Source organism: Mirounga leonina, unplaced genomic scaffold (assembly GCF_011800145.1).
Source record: "Mirounga leonina isolate KUSES-001 unplaced genomic scaffold, KU_Mleo_1.0 Mir_92, whole genome shotgun sequence".
NCBI classification, from domain to species: domain Eukaryota; kingdom Metazoa; phylum Chordata; class Mammalia; order Carnivora; family Phocidae; genus Mirounga; species Mirounga leonina.
Window position 1 is genome coordinate 16,878,909 of NW_023270852.1, and position 21,993 is coordinate 16,900,901.

Consider the following 21,993-nt stretch of genomic DNA (forward strand, 5'->3'; position numbering starts at 1 on the left):
CACAGGGAGTCAATACAGGAAAGGCTATTGTGATCTGGAGTTTGTCTTTCTTCATGAAAGCAGGGCTTGAGGTGCAGCGGGCAGGCGCGGGGAGTTAGATACACAGCAAAGAAGACCTGATTTGGCATGTTTGGGGAACAAAATAATGCCAGGCAGAAAGAAAAAGAAGTGGGGCCAGAGGAAGTGGAAGAGGTCATAATATCAGTGCCACTCGCTGATTGGCTACTTTGTGCTCATTTAATGCTCCCAACAACCCTGCAAAGTAGGAATCTACTAGCGCTTTCTTTTCTTTTCTTTTTTTAGAGATTTGATTTATTTATTTGACAGCGAGAGAGGGAACACAAGCAGGGGGAGTGGGAGAGGGAGAAGCGGGCTTCCTGACAAGCAGGGAGCCCAATGCGGGGCTCGATCCCAGGACCCTGGGATCATGACCTGAGCTGAAGGCAGACGCCCAACGACTGAGCCACCCAGGCGCCCCTCTAGTAACCCTTTCTTATAGACAACACTCAACCCTAGGGATCGGAAGTGACTTGTTCAAGAGGATACGAGTAAGTGGGGACACCAGAATCTGACCTGGGTCTGAGTCCAATGCTATCACCTCATGCTTCCTTGACTAGGGTGGTAAGGGGGGGGGGAGATGGATCAGAGAGAGTCAGGGCTGACAGGGATGGAGAGGAGGGAATAAGCACAGAGATTGGGAAGCAGGAACTCAAGGATATGGAGCGTGGATGTAAGTGGAGTGTGGGGAGAGCCCAGGCTTCTGGTTGGAGCAACTGGGTGGATGGTGGTACCATTGACTGAGGTGGAAAAGCGGGATAAGAATTCATGGGAAGATGAAGATTTTTGACTTTGACGTGAGTCTGCTCCGCCTAGGTGGCATGGGGAGACGTGGAGAGACAATGAGATTCTAAAGGTCAGAGCACTCCAGACCGTGGGAGACACCAGATGCTTCCGTGTAATCTTGAATTGTGGTTTCCTTTGACCTTGTAGCAGCAAAGTTGAGACAGGCCTGGTTCGTGATGGGGTCAGAGTGTCCTTCCACTGATGTCAAACATGACTCCTGGTTCACCTCTGACTCGGTTTCCCCCACAGATGGCTTCTCCCTGCCGCAGGTCCCTGAATCCTAAGCCTCTGACCCTCCTTCTGGTGGGTGTGAGTTTCTTGGCCCTGCACCTCTGGCTCCTCCAAGCCTCCAGGTCCCAGCGGCAGAAGATGTGGGATGGCTCTACGGAGGCTGCCCCTGCGGCCCCTGCGGCCGTGCAGCCGTCGGCGTTCAGTTCAGGGTCCCCGTGTGTGGCCAACGACTCGGTCAACGCCACGGTCGACTTCGAGCAGCTGCCCGCACGCATCCAGGACTTCCTGCGGTACCGCCACTGTCGCCACTTTCCCCTGCTCTGGGACGCGCCAGCCAAGTGCGCGGGCCGCCGCGGGGTCTTCCTGCTGCTGGCGGTCAAGTCGTCGCCCGCCAACTACGACCGGCGCGAGCTCATCCGCCGCACGCGGGGGCAGGAGCGCCGCTACCACGGGCGGCAGGTGCGCCGCCTCTTCCTGCTGGGCTCGCCCGCGCGCGAGGACGCCGAGAGCGCGGGCCGCCTGGCGGCGCTGGTGGAGCTGGAGGCGCGCGAGCACGGCGACATGCTGCAGTGGGCCTTCACCGACACCTTCCTCAACCTCACGCTCAAGCACCTGCACCTGCTCGACTGGCTGGCCGGGCGCGGCCCGCACGCGCGCTTCCTGCTCAGCTGTGACGACGACGTCTTCGTGCACACCGCCAACGTGCTCCACTTCCTGGGCACGCAGCGGCCCGAGCGCCACCTCTTCGCCGGGCAGCTCATGGACGGCTCGGTGCCCATCCGCGACAGCGGGAGCAAGTACTTCGTGCCCCCGCAGCTCTTCCCCGGGGAGGCCTACCGGTGTACTGCAGCGGCGGCGGCTTCCTCCTGTCCCGCCACACCGCCGGGGCCCTGCGCGTGGCCGCCCGCCGCACCCCGCTCTTCCCCATCGATGACGCCTCCATGGGCATGTGTCTGAAGCGCGCCGGCCTGGCGCCCAGCAGCCACCAGGGCATCCGGCCCTTCGGCCTGCAGCTGCCCGGCGCCGCCAAGTCCTCCTTCGACCCCTGCCTGTACCGCGAGCTGCTGGTCGTGCACCGCTTCGCGCCCTACGAGATGTTGCTCATGTGGAAGGCGCTGTACAGCGCCGCGCTGAGCTGTGGCCGGGGCCCGAGGGTGTCCTGAGGACAGGCGGGCCGGACGCGGGAGCGGGAGCCGCCTCCACACCGGACGCTTTCCGTGCTGAGAATGCATCCTCCCTGCTCTGGATATCGTCGACCGCACCCAGCTCGGTGCCCCCGACCCCACTACACACTGGAATCGCCTGGGCGGGGGTGGGAAGGGCTTGGCTCCTGGCCCCATCTCCACAGTTCTGGCTATATCGGCCTGGAGTGTCCTCAGACATCTGGGTATTTCCTAAGCTCCTCAGATGATCCCAACGTGCAGCTAGGAGTGAAGCCCACTGGGCAAGGGATGTGTTTTAACCCTCCAAACCCAGCTCCATTGCCCCCTGGAGGAGCCTGCGGGCGGCCCCTGCACTGAGCCCGTGTGGGCGGTGGAGTCAGGATCCAGTGTCGCCTGTTGGGTGCAGTACACGGGTGGTCGTTGTCATCATTCGCTCCGGAGTGAGTACAGATGGAGCTGGACTGACGGTCAGCAGATGGATTCCCTTCCCCCGGAAGTCAGTTCGCACTGGGGACCTGGGAAACAACCAGGTCAGAGCCTGGGGGGGTCTGACAGCCTTCCTCCCACCCAGTTCTCTCCACCACTCCCTCACCCCCCGACACCTCTGTGAGGTCAAAATCCCCACTGTGCAAAGTGGGAACCTGACACTCAGTGAGGACAGTGACTGATCCAGGGTCATGTGGTCATTCCCAGTCATCCCACCGCTATAGCCCCCTCCACACTCACGACCTCAGCTAATGGCCTCTTCTAATAGGCTTGCCCATGCACACCTGCCCCACCAGCACTTACTCCCGGGATGGGGGGGTGCGCGCGGGGTCACAGACAGCCTCCTTGCCAGGGTCTGGGCCTCAGGGTTGGTCAGCCTTGGGGAACCAAGCTGGGGGTTCAGGGTGGGATCAGTGTGGGGGTCAGTGATGATGAAACTGTGAAAGACGCTGATTGGGAAATCTGGACAGTATTTGGAAAGCCTGTGGAGGTCAGTGTACAGAACCGTGTTGGGGGCGGGGAATCCGATTAGTAGCCTTGAGGGACAATGATTAGAGGGTGTGCAGGGGTGACTGGAATCTGCCGCGAACATCAGCTAGGAGGCTGGGGAGTCAGTGATCAGGACTGAGGATCAGGCTGTGGCCCTGACCTCCAGGAGCTGTCAGCCATCTTGGCAAAGTAGGAAAATAAACGAAACAGCTTCAGGGTAAGGCAGAAATGTGTATCAAGGGGCGCCTGGGTGGCTCAGTCGGTTAAGCGTCTGCCTTCGGCTCAGGTCATGATCCCAGAGTCCTGGGGTCGAGTCCCACATCGGGCTCCCTGCTCAGAAGGGAATCTGCTTCTCCCTCTGCCTGCCGCTCCCTCTGCTTGTGCGCTCTCTCTCTCTGACAAATTAATAAATAAAATCTTTGAAAGAAAGAGAGAGAGAGAGGGAAGGAGGGAGAGAGAAAGAGACAGAGAAAAAAGGGAGGGAGGAAGGAAGGAAGGAGTATCAAGGTCCCAGCTGTGGGAGACGACAAGAAGGACACAACTTCAAGGAGGAAGGAGCCCGGGTGGGAAGTCAGGAGGCTGACCAAACGCCTTCCCTGCCCTCAGGACAAGACCCATTCCTCCCCGCTGGCGGACTCGATCCGGGCAGAACCACAGGCAGTCCTGCTTTGCGGGGCTCCCTCCTGCCTCTGAGTCTCCACACAAGCTCTCATCCCTTCACGGGAAATGCCTTCCAACCGCCACCCCCCCCCCCCACGTCACTCGCATCATTTAGGAGGTTACAGCTGTCCGCCAAAATCTGCTGCCCCCTCCCTAGCCTACACTGCCCAGCTTCCGTGGCAAACAGGCGTGGCCCTGTGACCAGGCGTTCTTAGATGACAGTGGACACCATGGGGAGCGCACCTGAACCCTGCCTCATCTGTGCTCACCCTCCCCTTCCCCTGGATTGGAACATGGTGGGCCTGTGACCCAGCTCTGACCTCGCAGATGAGGCCAACATTCCAGGCCTACCTCCAAACAAAGAACTGCTCTACCCAAAACATCAATAGTGCTGAGGTTGAGAAACCTCTTTTTCTCACTGCAAGGACCCAGAGTCTACCCTGAATCTCCAACAGGCCTTCACCCAACTCCTGATGCGTATCCAACTGCCTCGGTGGTCACCTCAGCTTGAATGTGCTGCAGGCCCACCTCAGGCCTGCCCCCTCGCCCATGTCCCCATCTCAGTAAATGGCACTATCATCACCTTATTTGCCCACGCCAGAAGATGGGAGGTGATGATGCATCTCAAACTCTCCTTCTCCCTCACAACCCATCTGGTCCATCACCAAGTTCCATTGATTTTACCTCCAGTCAGTTCTCATCTGTCCATCTTCTTCTCCATGGCTCCAGTCTGGCCTGGGTTACCACGAGCTCTCAGGTGGGCCAGAGCCTCCTAGGGATCCACTCTCCACGCTACGGCAGCCGAAAGGCAGATCTGGTCATAATTTGGCCCCTCTCAAAATCTAGCCCTATTGCCCTCGGATAAAAAGCAAATGCTTTCTGGGACTGGCAGTTTGACCTGCATTCCTTTGACTTCTCCTGCTTGATTTCTCACTCTGCTGGGGCCTCTTGAGGTTCGATGCACTCTCTCTTGCCCCTGGGCCCTCCACCATGCTGTTTCCTTGCCTGAAACATTTTTCTACTCTCGCTTCATTTTTTTTTTTTAAGATTTTATTTATTTATTTGACAGAGCAAGAGCACAAGAAGGGGGAGTGACAGGTAGAGGGAGAAGCAGGCTTCCCGCCGAGCAGGGAGCCCAATGCGGGGCTTGATCCCAGGACCCTGGGATCATGACCTGAGCCGAAGGCAGCTGCTTAACCAACTGAGCGACCCAGATGACCCAGCTCTTGCTTCATTTGATATAATCTTCAGATACAAGGTGAAATGTCACTTCCTTGGAAAAGCCCTTCTCAACCCACTAGTCCTGGGACACAGAGCTTCTCAACATGGTGGCTCCTCACACTCTACCTTGTTCTAGCTCTGAATTCCCCAGAACCCTCCACATCTGCTCTTGTGCCCCAAAGAATGCTGTGTTAGTTTCCCACAGCTGTGACAAACTACCACAAAGCTGGCTGCTTAAACCCATGCAAATTTATTCTCTTACAGTTCTGTAGGTCAGAAGTCCAACACAAGCTTCATGGAGTTAAAACCAAGGTGTCGGGGCACTTGGGTGGCTCAGTCGTTAAGCGTCTGCCTTCGGCTCAGGTCATGATCCCGGGGTCCTGGGATCGAGCCCCACCTCGGGCTCCCTGCTCCATGGGAAGCCTGCTTCTCCCTCTCCCACTCCCCCTGCTTGTGTTCCCTCTCTCGCTGTGTCTCTCTCTGTCAAATAAATAAATAAAATCTTTAAAAAAAAAAAACAAGGTGCCAGCAGGACTATATCCCTTACTGGAGCTCTGGGGAGAATCCCTTTCCTGGCCTCTTTCAGCTTCCTCCATCTTCAAAACCAGCAATTCTGACTCCTGCTCCTCCTTCTACTTTTAAGGATCCTTGTGATCACATTGGGCCCACTTGGATAATCCAGGATTATCTTCCGATTTTCAGCAACATTCATTCCCCCTGCAACCTTACTTCCCTTTTCCCTTGTAACCTAAACTATTTGTAAGCTCCAAGGATGAGGGTGCAGACGTCTCTTGGGGATCATTATTCTGCCTACCAGTGTCCAATAAATATTTGTTGAATAAATGAACAATGATTAAATAATAAACTACAATTAATGAATGAACATATGTTCTTCCTTCACACAGACCTCCCTGATGCAGACTGTCATGCTGAACAATTATCACGAGTCCTGAATCCCCTTCTCCCTAGCTGCCATTTATCAAGGGCTTGTAACAGACAAGAAAACAAGAATGCTGAGGCCAAGAGAGGACACCTTCCTTATTCTCTAGGAAGTCTGACTTCTGTGCTTTGACAGCTTCCTCCTATTTTCCTGAAAGCCGATGGATTATCCCCACTTTATAGGTAAAGAGATTAAGACTCGGGAACTGTACAGCTCAGAAGGGTTAGAACTCTGTAGTTATGGGACTGCTGTGTCACTCTGGATCCTGGTCACCCCTTCTCTGAAGCTGAGCTGCTCTCGTCACCAGGCCTAGCAAAGACCAGCATCCCGCGGAGCCCTGGCGCCACCTCGTGTGCTGTCATCTGGCCCTCACCCCGCCCGGCTCCTCAGGCTCTTGCGCCCCAGGGCCGCCAGGGGGCGCTCCCCGCACACGGTTTCTGCGGGGAAGCTGGCGTCCGGTCCCTGGGTAGGTGAAAATCTGGGCGGGGCGGGGGGTACTTCCAACAACCGTTACTCGACAGGTGGTAATTGACAAGGACCACATAAGCAGAGAAAATGATGGGCCTGCCTCGCTCACAAACACGCTTGCGAAATCCTACGTAAAATGCCTGCAGATGGAGCTTGACAATATGTAAAACAGGAAACTGTATCAGCATCTGGATGGGTTTATCCCAGAAATTCCAGGTGGGTTTATTTAGCATTAGAAAAGCAATCACCATGTATGGATAGAAAAGGAAGATCTGTCAATGTGGGACATCATATCAAAAGAAATGTATCTCTGGTGCAGGAGAAAAAAATGGATAAAATTCAACATCCATTTGTGATTGTTTTTCTTTCTTTCTTTCTTTTTAGATACAGAGAGAGAGCGCAAGCTGGGGGGAGAGAGAGGGAGAGAGAATCTCAAGCAGACACCACGCTCAGCAGGGAGTGGTGGTGGAGCTGGACCTCACCATTCTGAGATCATGACCTGAGCCCATAGCAAGAGTCCACCGCTTAACCAACTGAGCCACCCAGGAGCCCCAGCCATTTGTGATTAAAAAAAAAAAAATCTTTGTAAAAGTTGAAAGCACTTCCTTTAAGATTTGGTACAAGACTAGATGTGCTCACCATCACCACTTCTGTCCAAGACGTGAGAGCACAGCAAGGCAAGGTAAAGATTCAAAGATACAATGACTTGAAAGAAGAAGGAACATGATCAAAACCTGAGGTCCAATCAGGTCCAATTTCCCCTCTCTATAACAAATTAATGCCATACTCCCTATCCTGAAGTGAAATTCGTGGATAATTTAATCTGTCCACACATATATATATATTTTTAAAGATTTTATTTATTTCTTTGAGAGAGAGAGAATGAGAGAGAGAGAGAGTGCACATGAGAGGGGGGAGGGTCAGAGGGAGAAGCAGACTCCCTGCTGAGCAGGGAGCCCGATGTGGGACCCGATCCTGGGACTCCAGGATCATGACCTGAGCCGAAGGCAGTTGCTTAACCAACTGAGCCACCCAGGCGCCCCCACACATATATTGTCAAAAAATCACCATAATTCTTTAATTTTAATATTAGGTTAGTAAAAGAAAATACTTTAGGGCGCCTGGGTGGCTCAGTCGTTAAATGTCTGCCTTCGGCTCAGGTCATGATCCCAGGGTCCTGGGATCGAGCCCCACATCGGGCTCCCTGTTCAGCAGGAAGCCTGCTTCTCCCTCTCCCACTCCCCCTGCTTGTGTTCCTGCTCTCGCTGTCTCTCTCTGTCAAATAAATAAAATCTTTAAAAAAAAAAAAAAGAAAATACTTTAAAATAAAGTAGTATGAATTGTAATGTGTAATTTCTTGGGCACAACAAGAACAACAACAACAAAAACCCTTATAAATTTCCAAATCTCTTAAATAGGGAGCAATACACCTCATTGAGAACCATTAGTCTACATATAGAAAACCCACCAAAAAACACATACAAAAACATCTTGCAGATAATTGATTAATTTTTAAAAGTACCAAGTTTTCCAGATACAGAATCAACATACAAAAATCAATTTAATTTCTATATAGTAGTAATAAGCAGTCAGGAAAAGTCATTTTTTAAAAGTACCACCATAATAGAGGGGCACGTGGGTGGCTCAGTTGCTTAAGGGTCCGACTCTTGATTTCAGCTCAGGTCATGATCTCAGGGCTGTGAGATCGAGCCCCATATAGGGCTCCTGCTTAAGATTCTCTCTCACCCTCTCCCTCTGCACCTCCCCGCTCTACCCCCCACACCCTACTCACATGCTCTCTCTCTAAAAGAAAAAAAAATACCGTAATAGAAACAAAAAGCTACCTAAGAATGAATCTAAAAGACGTGCAAGAAAATAATAAAAAATTATTTTAAGAGGGTTTTTTTTTAACATCTTAATTAACATGGAGAGACATCATGTTGTAAAGCACCTCTAAGTCCCGGACTGCCTTGAATCCTTATCCCAACCAGGTAACAGGGATTATTATCATCCCCACTGGCTCGATGTGGAGACTGAGGCCCGGGTGGGAGAATGAGCTGCTCAAGGTCACACGAGTCTTCTAGACCCAGGCCTCCTGCCTGCCATTCCTGGGCCCTGAGCACTGCCCTCGCCACCACGCCTGATGGCAGCCACACGCAGAGTCCAAAGCTGCAGCTGCACAAGGCCAGAGGCTGGCTCTCGGGACTCTGGAGAGAAGGACGCAGCCAGTAATTTGTGCGCGCACATACGCACACAACCACGACATCTGTCTTGCCTTTAGAGGGAGGAAAACCTCCTCAGACCCCCCCAATGTCAGTGGCACTGGGAGCAGGAGGCAGCAACCCTCCGAGGCAGGGGGAGGGTGGAGCTCCAAGGTCAGGCCCACCTCAGCTTCCTCACCTGGGTGCCCCGCACCCCTGCCCCTGGAGGCCGCCAGGGGAAACTGCCAATCTCTCCGAGTTAAATCTACATTAGAACAATTTTTAGAGCTGGCCCCTCTCCACCCTGGGATGGTCATTTACAGAATTATTCTGTAGGGTTGGTGACCCTCTTCTTCCCTCCTGCCTAGACTCAGCCTGGCCTTTGAGTAATCAACAGGTTCATTAACATAATTTACCCAGTAGAAGAACAGTCTTTCCAGAAGGTCAATTCTGATGCTCCCCAAAACCCAGAAATGACATTAGTTTGTCAAATGTCATCCTTTATTCTTTTCTCCTGCTTTCAAGAGTTTGAAGCAATAGAGTAGGAGATTGGATGTGTATTTCAGAAAGTTCATTCGGCTGCAGGTGAAGGGATCTGAGGGGCAGGAGAGAGTCCTGGGGAGAGTGAGGAGATGGGGAGCAGGGGAGCAAGGGAGAGAGGAGTAGAGGGAGTCCAGAGGTCATGGCAGGTGGAATGGGGCTTGGAGCTTTAGAGTGCTAGCAGAAGGCATGAGAGGGAGCAGGGCTGGTTCAGGTCTCACCCAGGAACTTCAGCTTCACAGGCTTGATGGGGAGGGTCAAGGTTCTTATGAGGATGCTCTGGGCTTTTTGGGAAACAGTCTGGCCGTTCCTCAAAAAATGTCACTGGGCGCCTGGGTGGCTCAGTTGGTTAGGCGACTGCCTTCGGCTCAGGTCATGATCCTGGAGTCCCTGGATCGAGTCCCGCATCGGGCTCCCTGCTCAGCAGGGAGTCTGCTTCTCCCTCTGGCCCTCCCCCCTCTCGTGTGCTCTCTGTCTCTCTCATTCTCTCTGTCTCAAATAAATAAATAAAATCTTTAAAAAAAAATGTCACCTGGAGTTACTCTATGACCCAATAATTCCATTCCTAAGTATATACCCCAAAGAATTGAAGACATGGGTTCATACAAATCCTTGTACGTGAATGTTCATAGCAGCATTATCCATAATAGTTCCAAAGTGGAAAAATACCAAAGGTCCATCAACAAATGAATGGATAAGGAAAATGCAGTATATACATACAGTGGAATATTATCCAGCCATAAAATGGAATGGGTATCCTGATCCATGCTACGACATGCATGACCCGTGAAAACATTCTGCTGGGCGAAAGCAGCCAGACGCCAAAAGCCACCTGTTATTTGATCCTATTTGTATGAAATGTCCAGAACAGCAAATCCATAAACACATAAAGTAGTTTCATGGTCACCTGGAGTTGGGGGGAGGCAAGGGGGAGTGACTGCTAATGGGAAGATGAAAATATTCTGGAATGAGATCATGGTGATCACTGTACCATTTTGCAACAGACTAAAATCTTTGCAACAGACTAAAATCTTACATTTCAAAAGGGTGAATTGTATGGTTGTAAATTATATCTCAATAATACACATGTACAAAGATACAGTTGGAGACAAATCACTCTCTCCACTTCCCTGCTCTCCGGTTCCCATTCCCTGTTCTCTCCACCCCTCCCCACCTGTGCCTCAGGAACCAGTCTCCCAGACTGTCCTTCCTGTATTTCCTTTGCCCAAATGAGCAGATCCCTGTGTGTGTTCTTATATTCTCTTCTTTCTGATATGAAGAGCAGCATACTATATAGACACTCTTTCAACCTCTGCTTTTTTTCACTTAATGGTGTGTCTGGGGCACCTGGGTGGCTCAGTCGGTTAAGCGACTGCCTTCAGCTCAGGTCATGATCCTGGAGTCCCGGGATCGAGTCCCACATCGGGCTCCCTGCTCGGCGGGGAGCCTGCTTCTCCCTCTGCCTGCCACCCCCCCGCTTGTGCTCTCTCTTTCTCTGTCAAGCAAATAAATAAAAAAATCTTTTTTTTTTTAAAGATTCTATTTATTTATTTGACAGAGAGAGAGCACAAGTAGGCAGAGGGACAGGTCATGATCCTGGAATCCTGGGATCGAGTCCCACATCGGGCTCCTGGCTCAGCGGGGAGCCTGCTTCTCCCTCTGGCCCTCTCCCCTCTCATGCTGTTTCTCTCTCTCTCAAATAAATAAATAAATAAATAAATAAATAAATAAATAAATAAATAAAATCTTTAAAAAAAAATGCCAAAGATTGCCAGCCAACCACCAGAAACGAGGAGGAAGGCACAGAACAGATTCTCCCTCACAGCCCTCAGAAGGACCCAACCCTAATGACACTTGATCTTGGATTTCTAGGCTCCAGAACTGTGAGACAATACGTTTCTGTTGTTTAAGCTGCCCTGTTTGGGGTACTTTGTGATGGCAGCCCTAGTAAGCTAATGCTCTTAATGGATTCTCTAATGTTAAACCAAGTTTGCATTCCTGGAATGAATTCCACTTGGTTCTGGATGGTTCTTTTTTTTTTTTTTTTAAGATTTTATTTATTTATTTGAGAGAGAGAATGAGATAGAGAGAGAGAGCATGAGAGGGGGAGAGTCAGAGGGAGAAGCAGACTCCCTGCTGAGCAGGGAGCCTGATGCGGGACTCGATCCTGAGACTCCAGGATCATGACCTGAGCCGTTGCTTAACCAACTGAGCCACCCAGGTGCCTGTTTCTGGATGGTTCTTAATAAAATCCAGGATACTAACAAAATACAGGCAATGTTTCAGAGAGTCATGGGATTAAGAGCAACTGAAAGGTAATCTTGTCCTCTGTATCACCATTTTCCATGTGTCTGCTGGAAGTCCATTGTGACCTTCCCATTTCCTGCACTCTCAGGAGAATACCATTAGCAACCTCTCCCAACCTGAAAGTTCTGAGTGTCTGACTCATCTCTCTCCCTATAATCCTTGGCTACAGTCCTCCCTACAGCCTCTTGGCTAGATGGGAGTAGGGGAACTTATAGACATGGTTATTTGACTCTTTCCCCCAAGACACCAGCCACTCCCCATGCCGAGGGGCTTCCTTTAGGTTTCTCAAACAATAGCTAGCCAATTAGATCTGCTGAGATTTTTGAAAGAAATTATTATTATTGTAAGAGTTTCACCTGGGAACCCTTGTTACTCACAGAAGCAGTCAAGATAAAGGTGTTCTGGACTGGAGCAGAGAAGATTCTGTGCCCAGGCTCTGGTGAGGTGGGGGGTATGGAGACCTGCAGCACTATGGAATGGGCGGTAGGTTAGCTTTGGGGGACAAAAGACTCTTCCAAGAGGAGTTGAAAGAGCTGCCCTGTGAGGGAATGAGCTCCCAGTTACAGGGGGATGCAAGCGGAGATTGGCTAGCCAGTCAAGGGGTCTACAGAGGTGGCTTTTCCCTGGGGGAGAGAAGAGGAGGAGGGGGAGGAAAAGGGCACAAGAGTGGGTAGGTGTGGATCCCAGTTCTGCCATTTTCTAATTGTGTGACTGGGGCATCTCCCTGAGGCTCATTTCTATCATCTGCGAAATGGGCCTAATGAGGGCTCCTGCAGAGGCTGGCTGTGAGAATTTAATGGGAAAAGCACCTACCCAGCAGGCCCTGGGACGGCACCAGCCGATGACTCAGTTTATGAAAACTGAGTGCCACCAGAGCATCATTAGAGCCTCACCCCTTCCTCAAGCTTGCTGGGAGACCAGGTTCTTCCCGGCTTGTCTGCAGACCATGCACAACTCCCCCCCTCAACAAGAGTAGGGCCGGTGCCTCCCCGCACCCCTAACCAGGATGGGTGCCCTGGACAGGTCACTGTCTCTCTCTAGGCCTCTCTCCTCATCTGTCAGAGAAGGTGGGTACTGATGGGCTCAGAGTGGGCCCTCGCAGTTCTGACCTTCTGGAATGCCTGGGCTTCTAACTAACCATGTGTACATGTACAAGACCCAGTGTCTTCACAAAATGAGGGGGTTGGACTGGATGAACATAGCATCAGCTGAACTGTGCCGGGCACTTACTCTGAGCCAGGGGCCCCTCTAGGGGCTTCACAGGGATGGCCCATTTAATTCCCACAACCCCATAATGTGAAGGCTACTAGATTGATTTTGTAGGAAGCAGAGAGGTTAGGTGACTTGCCCCAGGTCACACTGATAGGAGCCCAGGCAGTGAGTCCTGAGTTCATGCTTGGGATCACCATATGACACTCTTCTTGTGGTTCCAACATCTGAAAACAAAAGGGGCACCCAACATCCACTGTTTTTACAGGCTGAGGCAAATGTTTTCTCAGACATGACCCAACACCCTGCATGATGGGGCCGTATCTGGCCCCACGATTTGCCTGTACCTGATCATCACGGAAAGGGGCTAGAGGACTTGCCTGGATCACACAGCCGGTAACGGGCCGAAGGAGCCCTGGAGCCAGACCCGCCTGGCTTCCCCCACTAGTACTGTCTTCCCCAGAATGAGCCTCAACCTCACAGGGACGGAGGCCAAGACTCCACCACTGGCTCTTAAGAGAGGCAGCGAGAATTCAGGGCCAGGGAGGAAACACAAACAACAGGGTGGGAACGCTGAAGAAGGGGGTGGGGCCTCGGAGTGGAGAGGTGGGGGTTGGGCTCGGGGATGGAGGCCCTGGCTCTAGAGGCCTGATTATCAGCCCTTGCCTCCCGGAGAGGGCAGGAAGAGCCTTCCAGACAGCCGGAGAGCGGCGTGAACGAGGTCTGAGGGTGGGGGAGGCGGCGGCCTCGAGAGGAGCCTGGGGTCTGGGGAGGCTGCAGCCAGGGCACAGGCCGGCCAATGGGGTGTGAGTGGGGGAGTCAGGCACAGGGGCAGTTTTGGAACAACGTTCTGTGGGTGGCCGGTCATGGCTGCGTCTTTGAAAGTCTCCCTTGGCTGGAGAGGGACTGCGGGGTGGGGGGTGGGGGGGAGGAGGAAGTGGGGCTGGAGCTGCACCCCGCGGAGAAACATCTGGGAAGTCTGGGACAGAGATTGTGAGGTGGTGGCCCGGCGGTCTGAGTGCCTGAGAGGTTAATGAGATCATTAACCGAGACTGAGAACCCCGGTGAGCGGGCCGGAGTTTCTCCATCTGCCGAGTGGGCTGGCACAGATCAGAGAGGCAGCGCTATCCACAGCCCTGCGCCCCTACTGTGTGCCGCGGTTGGTCGTTGTACACACCTTCTCAGCCTCACTGCAGACACACGCCACTGCTGTGGCAGGCCTATCAGAGCGCGCGGAAACGCTCACTATGGGCCTGGGGCCAGCTTTCCGCATCCGACCGGGGCCTTCCTGCGTGTGCCCCCACGGGGGCTCTAGGTTCCCCCTCCTCATCCCCAACCTCGGACCTGGGGAAGAGATGGGCACTCGCCCCTTCAGGTTCCTCTTTTCCCAGCCCCCTGTTTTGGCCCCTGCAAGATGCATGCCCAAAGCTCGGCCGGCCTGCAAGCCTTCCGCGGCGCTGGCACACAACCCGCGGGCAGACGGGGGCTCGGCCCTGGGGGCGCTCCCGGAGATGCTCCATGGCGGACAGTGCGAGATTTGGGACGGAGGGAGGGAGAGCCGGGGCCTGATCGAGCCGAGAGGGGTCGGGCCGAGCCGCGCTGGCCCCGAGTCCCCCTCCTACCGCCCAGCGGGAACTCGGCGGCCGCCTCCCCGCCGCTTCGCCCCTCGGCACGTAGCCAGTTCGCCTGCGCCGCAATCCGGGCCCGCCCGCCCGCAGGAGACCACGCCTCTGTCCCCAAACGGGCGGAGGCCGCGGGGCGGGGCGGCCGCTGCCCGGGAGTCCGAGCTCGCGCCCCCGCCCCAGGCCAGCCCCAGAGGGATCCCCGCCCGAGCCGGAGGCCGGTGCTGCCCGGGTTCCCGTGCCCGCGCCGTGCCCTGAGTCCGAGTCCGGCCCGAGCCGCGGCGGCGCGGCAGGTAGGAGGCGCTGCGCAGAGGGAGGCGTGTGCGAGCGCGCGTGTTCGTGTGTGTTTCGGAGGTGTGGGTGCGGGTGCAGCGCCGGCCGGTGCGTGCCCGGTGAGCACGAATCGGTGTGCGGGTGCGCTGCCCGCAGGCGGGGGAGGAAGGAGGTGAGCGTGGGCCTTGAGGCCCGGGGCGGGGGCCGGGGGTTTCGACGATCCGCCCCCGCCCCCGGGGCTACTGCCCACCCCATCCCCACCCCGCGGCCAGGGGCCTCTTCCAGCTCCCCCTGGGTGGGTGCTCCGGAGCCAGATTCTTAGTTCCGACGCGCTGAGGTTTCACCCTCGGGACTTGACTGTCTCTTCTCTTCCTCACAGTTCCCCTTTCCCGTTCTCTTCCCAGTCCTCCTCCATCCGTTCAGTTCCACCACCCCACCTGGATGTCCGCCTAACCCCGGCCCTGGACGCTTGGGAAAGGGGCAGGGCCAAGGCGGATTCCCTTCCCGACCCTCCTGCCAGGTTGGATAAGGGCCTTTTTTCTGGGCTGCTGGGCTTGGGTGAGTCAGAGGGGCCGGGGGAGGCGGAGAGCGCTGGGAGAGAAGGGATCTTGGGCTTCTCTGACCCCGCCTCCACCCCCAGAGTTGGGGACCCGGGGAGACCCGCCTGGGGTCCAGAGGTGAAGTAGAACAGAAGGTCATGAACAGGTGCCAGGTCTGTCCAGGTTTCATTTCCTGTAGTGGGATTCAGCCCCAGCCCTCACTGGGATGTGAAGGGTGGGGCAGAGGGTGAAGTCAGCTACCTTGTCTCTCAGGGCTGCGGAGTCAGGATTTGAACCTGGATCAGCTGGGTTCTCAAGTCAGAATCTTCTTCCTGTATCAGTGTTGGAGAGTGAAGTGCTGAGGCCAACTATTCCTAATATCCTAGGGAGGGAAAAATCTGGGAAGACTTCCTGGAAGAGAGGAGTTTGAGGGTAGGGCTCAGCCAGCCCTGAGTGTGAGGCCTCCTGGGGGAAGCCACTGTGTTCTCTTGCAAGGATTGAGAACTCTCAGGATCTTTGGGCCTGGTTCCTGCTCCTGGGGTAGGGGTGGGGAGGCCTGGCTGAGGAGACTGGGCAGGGTCGGGTGGACCCAGCTGTGGCTGCTTCAGGCCAGGCCAGAGCTGGGCGCTAGGACAGTGAGGTGCGGTCACTGCCCCATGAGCCTCCCTTCTGACTGGTGAGGCAGATGGGTCAACAGATAAGCCCCAGCGCATGTACCTAGTGCTGGAGCCCAGCGCAGGAACCTGCCTGGGAACTGGGGGAGATTTCCCTGCAGATAGAGTGGTGCTGGGTCTCAAAGGCTGAAAAGTTCACCAAGCAGAAGAGAAAGGGCATTGCAGGTCCAGGGAAAAGGCCTGGAGGTGGGAAGCGGAATGATAGCCCCGTGGGGAGGGACAGTAAATGGTCAGATGTGTGTCTGAGAAGTGTCACCCATCTCTGGCTCTGTGTTGGCTGGGTTGCTGTGGAGACCAGTGAGGTGGAGGCCAGTGAGGAGGAGGCCACAGCAGGCAGAGGCCCTCTCCCCCCTCCCCTGCCTCTCCTCTGCCCCCCACCCAGGGCTAGGTGATCTGATAGAGATTCCCCTTAGCAGGGGTGGTGTGAACAGGAAATGCGCTGGGGCCGCACAGGGACCTGGTGCAGAGGGCGCAGAGGGAGCATGGGTCGGGAAGCCCCTTTTGAGATGGGGCCACCATTGGGGGAAGTCAGTGAGATGGAAGCTGGCTGTGGGAGGACTGTGGGCTCTTGGGGGTAACATCCAGGACACTGCTTCCAGGCCTCTGGCTGCTTCTGCCTTCCCCACAGGCTCTCAGGACAGCCCTGAAGCTCTGGTCCCTGAATGGGAGGCCCCCTCGGAGCCCTCAGAGGGCACCTAGAAGCCTCTTTCCGCCACCTCTCCTACCTGCGGGGCCTGGCTTTGTTTGCAGGCTTCTCTGAGCCTGGCTCTGCCTTTGCCTGTGCCCAGGGATAAATGCTGCTTTATGACAGGTTCAGGGGACGATGATGATGATGAAGGTAGATCGTGTCGCTAAAAGTGCTGTACTAAGTACGCATAATGGCTATCAAACTGGTGTTTGATAGTTATTATAATTAACAGTACAGTTGATCCTTGAAAAACATGGGTTCGAACTGCACAGGTCTACTTGTACGAGGATTTTTTTACAGTACAGTACTGTAAGTGTATTTTCTCTTCCTTATGATTTTATTTTATTGTATTTTTTAATTTAATTTAATTTAATTTAATTTTATTTTATTTTATTTATTTGACAGAGAGAGACACAGCAAGAGAGGGAACACAAGCAGGGGGAGTGGGAGAGGGAGAAGCAGGCTTCCTGCGGAGCAGGGAGCCCCATGCGGGGCTCGATCTCAGGACCCTGAAATCATGACCCGAGCCGAAGGCAGATGCTCAACAACTGAGCCACCCAGGCGCCCCCCTTATGATTTTCTTGATAACATTCTGTTTTCTCTAGCTTAGTTTATTTTAAGATTACAGTATATAACACATAACGACAAACAAGATGCGTGTTAATCAACTGTTTATGCCATCGGTTAAGCTTCTGCTTAACAGTAGGCTATTAGTAGTAAAGTTTTGGGGGGAATCAAAAGTTATACGTGGATTTTTGTCTGTGGGGAGATGTGCACCCCTAATGCCTGCCCCAGCCCCACTGTTGTTCAGGGTCAACTGTAATTAACAGTTGGTATCACTTAGTCCCTTCTTCCCTGCGGGATACAGCCCACAGTAAGGAGGGGCCAACTTTGGGACAAGGGTAAAAGGAAAAAGGTTTTCTCCCATTGAAGTGGAAGTGCCCCCCCCACCCCGCCCCCTTCACCAGGTGAGGAGAGCTGTGAATGGCTCCGAAGCCCTGAGTGGGTGGTCTTGCTGTCTATCTGCCCAACCAAGTCCCTGGGCCTCCCAAAGCCTCCTATCCCTGAAGGGTCATACAAAAAGCTTGGCAGAGGGCCTTGAGCTACCCCAACTGCAGAGGGCAGGTCTGCAACTCCCTGCCCCAAGCAGCTCCCCAGCTCCCCAGCTCCCCAGTTGGCTTGGGGTCTGCACAGACAGATGGGGAGTCTGTCCATCCAGAAGGGGAGTCAGTCCGACCTCAGCTGGTCTTCTCACCTCCCTCCCCCTGCACGCATATCCTCAAGTGTTCTGAGTGCCTTTAGGGCCCCTTCCCTCCAGCCCTCAAGTCCCCCAGGGAGCTCTTTTGCCCCTTCGTGCCTCGCCCTTGCTGCTCAAAACAGTTCTTGACTGGCAGTGGTCCTCCAGGCCTCGGCTTCAAGGCCTCCCTGGTTTTGTAGCTTCTCCTCCCTGGGTTGATGGTGACACCCTGGGATTGCTTTCAGTTAGGCCAGGCTGGGCCGGGCTGCCGACTTCCCTTGGCCTCAGGCCCTGCTTTTCCCTGCTTACTAAAGGCAAAATGGGCTAAGTCCTTTTGGGGTTTTAATCCAGGATCTTGTAGGAAGGCAGCCCTCAGGCTCCGACACAGGAAGCTAATGGAATGTGAGCATTTGCTTGCTGTCGTGGCCTGAGTTACTGCTCCCCATTCCACCTGCTGGGGGCCCCAGCTTTCGCGGGGCTCGGGGTATGAGGGTGCCAGTGGCTGGGGCCGCGGTTGCCTGTGGTTTTCTGCCACAGCGGGGCGTGTGGCCTTGCGGGAGAAGAGGCTAGCGGCCAGAGCAGACGAAGCCCATATATTGGTACTCAGCTCACCATCTCTCATGGGCTGTGCTCGGGGGCTGGCCACAGGGCCTTGCGTCCTGGGGGACAAAAGGCAGAGAGCCTGCCTGCCACTGGATGACTTGTGCCAGTCACGGTGAGGTGGGCCCCCAGTGGTTTGTGACCCCCAGCAGGAACTAAGACACCGAAGTTTGGGGTGACTTTGTTTTACGTTGAAGCGTTCAGGGCGTCATAACTTAATCCTCGCTTGCTGGTGCACTCACTCCCTTGAGCAGGAGAGAGGCCTGAGGCCACACATACGCCTGCCCACGGCCTTCTCCAGGATTAGGACTCGTTTCCTCTGGCTTGAAACAACACCAGGTTATTCTCTTAGAGTTTTGGAGGTCAGCAGTCTGAATTGAGTCTCAGGGGACTAAAAGGGTGTGGGCAGGCCGGTTCCTTCCTGAGGCTCCACAGACTTCTCCTTGTCTCTTCCAGTTTCTGGTGGCTGCCGGCCTTCCTGGGACCGCATGACCCCAGTCTCTCTCTTGCATTGTCCTCTTGCCTGGTCCTCTTCTGGGGTCACATCTCCCTCTGCCTCCCTTGTACAAGGACACCTGTGATCACATTTAGGGCCCGCCTGAATAATCCAGGATAATCTCCACAACTGGAGACCCTTAATCATATCTGCCGAGTCTCTTTTGCTGTATAAGGTAACAGTCTCAGGTTCCCGCAGTTAGGACATTGGTATTGGGGGGTGGGGGCATTAGTCAGCCTGCCACACGGACCAACTGCACTGTCATTGCAGGCCATTCTGCGAGATCCCCCTCCCGGGAGCCCATGGCCGCTGGCTTTCCCCATGCGGTCCCCCTCAGTGTCAGTCCCCCTCCCTACTCCCACCCCCCACAGCCCAGGAGCTTTTGTGGGCGGAGTCTGGGGCAGCTGCACCTTTGGCCTTAGGGCTCAGCCTGAGACCATGGTAGCCAGAGCTCAGGGCTATTTGGAAGAGGGGAACGTGCTGGCCTGTCCCCACGGGTTGCCCCAGTGACTGGACCCTGTCCTGCACTTGACAGTAGGTTAGGCCTTTCAGCGTTGTGTACAGCTCTTTGCAGACATTCATTCAACAAACCCAGTGCTGTGCAGGGTCACCTGATCCCCACCATCATCCTACGAGCGCTGGGGCCTGGTGGGAGCCCCATTTTGCAGATGAGTATGGCAAGGCCAGTGAGGCTAAGTCCTGCCTGGAGCAGAGGTGTGTGGGGAGCTGGGCCAGGAGAGCAGAAGACCTTCGTTGTGCAGACGAGAACTCTGAGGCGCACAGAGGGTAACTGTCTCCTCACCTGAGGATGAGGATGAGGATGTGGACGGGATGTTTGAAGGCTCAGATCCGTCCTCGGCCCGGGCGTTTGAGGCTGCCGTGGGTGGGAACATGACCGGGGGCAGAGCCGTGCCCTGGTGCTGTGGGTGCCGCCAACTCCTTCCGCCCAGAGACACGGCTGCCGGTCCTAGAGGGCGGCGTGGGCCTCCCACTGCCCCAAGGAGAACCCCAGCCAGAGAGCCCCTGGCCTGCGTGCTGCACACCCTGCCTCAGTGTGGGTCTCCATATCCTCCCCACGGCCAAGGCCATGGCCCTATGGGTCCTGCGTCTCTCTCAGCCGCTGCCTGTGTCCTGGCCTTCTCGCCATCCCGCCCCGCCGAGAGCCATGCGGGAGCCCCGCACACTCCCGGGGCCTCAGCCTGGCTTTCGGGACTCTTGTAACTTGGCTACGGCAATGTTTCTGTGCTAGCCCCCTCTTCTCTTCCTCTCCCCTGCTCCCCGTCCTCCAGCCTTGCCTAAATGGTTTCTTCCTCCCAGAGTGTTCCATCCTCCTCCCAACCTTCCATTTCCACCTCTTGAAATCACAGCCCCCCACTTGAGATCCTGCTTAGATGCCTTCCCCTCCACGAGCCTTTTCTGCCATCTGAATGGACCCGTGCCCTTTTAGAGCAAATCTCTCAACTCGGTACCGGGGGCCTTGTATCTCTCCTCCACCTGGCTGACCTCCAGGCAGAGCCCCGCCTCACCCGGCTGCCCCTTGACCAGGCACAGGGCAGGTGTGGGGGAAGGTTGGGACAGGAACGCCCACTGAGTGCAACTCCCAGGGGCTGATGAGCGGGTGGTCACTGTCATTGCTTGAGGGAGGGATGGAGGGTCAGGCAGAGCAGAGCTCTGAGCTGACAGAGGCCCCTGGCTCGGTCCCAAATGCATCTCTTCCCTGGTCCCTCGGCCTCATCTGCAATGCAAATAGCTCATTTCTGAACTTGTGCAGGAGCTTGAGCTAGGAATCAAGCATCGGTTTCCCTGTCTGAGAAATGGATATCAGCTCGGCAGGTTTCCAGCTTGACTCTTGGAGGCATGTGGTGCTAGAAGCAGACTGGCTATTCGGGAAGCAGGAAAAGAGGCTGTCCTGGTGACAAATCCAGCAGGTTGAAAAAAACAAGAAGTGTCCCTTTCCCCGACCACTCAACAGGGAGAACCTGTAGGCCAGAGAGGACAGGGGCTTGCTTGCCTGGGGCCACACAGCATAGTGGAGCCGAGGTGGCTTCAGTAACTTGATTGAGTCTCATTTTGTCAGGCTGTTTCCCTGCGGGGAGTGAGCTGTGCTCCGAGGATCACCCCCTCCCCCCCGCCCCCGCAGCCCCCATAGGACAGGAAACAGCCCCTGGCCTGGGGCGCTCAGCTGCATCTGCCCCTCCATCCAGCACCTTCTCGGTGGCATGTAGTTCAGGGCCTGGAGCTCCAAGGTAGGGTGGCCAGCTGCCCTGGGTTTCTCAGGATGCATGACCTTCAGTGCCCAGACCAGGTGAGCTCGCTGCTTGCCCTGCCTGGAGCCCATCCCCTGCCCAGGGAAGCCCCTGCCTGCATGAGTGTGGCTTCTTCCTCAGTCCCAGCTTCTTGCTGTCCCCGCCCTCGGCCCAGCAGAGCCCAGGCTAGAATGCCCCTTTTGGAGGTTCCTCTCCCAGGTATGCCTGCTTGCTGAGATTTTCGGCCTCCTCATGACACCCTGTGGAGGGACCCAAGGCCCAGTGGGGAGCAGCTGGGGGGCAGAGGCCTCGGGACTCGGCCAGGACCACACAGCTAGCCAGCCCAAAGCTGGCTTTTCCCTCACATGCTCTGCTGGGGGTTTATCAGCACCCCAGGACCAGAGAGAGGCCCGGTGCCCCAAACGTGCCTGGCCCTGCTCTCCAGGCCTTCCACAGCTGCAAGCATTGGGCAGCTTGCTTGGGTGTATGTGTTCCAGAAGATCACTGCAGCTGGGTAGAGACTGGATTGGACACAGGAACGATATGGGCGGGGGAGTGGAGAGGAAAGACAGGATTTTCCAGCCCTGGTGCCAAGCCGCCTGGCGTTGGCTGGAATGACTCACTGGGCCTGGCCCCCTGGCTCTGCCTGCTAGAGCCCGGAGCATGACCTGGAGTGTGAACCGGAGTGTGAACCGGATCGTGAACCAGTGGCCCAGCTCTCCCTCCTCACGCACTTTCCCTCCCCCAGCCCGCCATGCTTTTCTCAGCACCCAGTACATGCAGGAGGCCAAAAAACACCCACGGTGGCACAGAGATAGACCTGGAGCTGGCTAGTGATATGGTAGCTGGGGGGGGGGGGG

General features: G+C 55.2%; 2 protein-coding genes across 4 annotated transcripts in view; both read left to right on the plus strand.

Moving 5' to 3' along the window:
* The first annotated feature begins 419 nt into the window (after positions 1-419).
* On the plus strand, positions 420-6,815 carry B3GNT6 (UDP-GlcNAc:betaGal beta-1,3-N-acetylglucosaminyltransferase 6). Its single transcript, XM_034995244.1, is given in 3 exon segments — positions 420-1,906; positions 1,909-2,767; positions 5,999-6,815. Coding segments are annotated over 2 exon segments (1,191 nt in total). The 5' UTR covers positions 420-1,044; the 3' UTR covers positions 2,238-2,767; positions 5,999-6,815.
* Positions 6,816-13,376: 6,561 nt separating this feature from the next.
* Positions 13,377-21,993, plus strand: part of CAPN5 (calpain 5) — a 52,310-nt gene continuing 43,693 nt past the window's right edge. Inside the window, exon 1 of one of the 3 annotated variants that reach the window (XM_034995608.1) lies at positions 13,377-13,479. The gene's annotated coding sequence lies outside the window, so the exon portion shown is untranslated. Of the gene's footprint in view, positions 13,480-14,468; positions 14,674-21,993 lie in introns of those variants that run through there. The other 2 variants (XM_034995610.1, XM_034995607.1) reach the window with 2 other exon arrangements.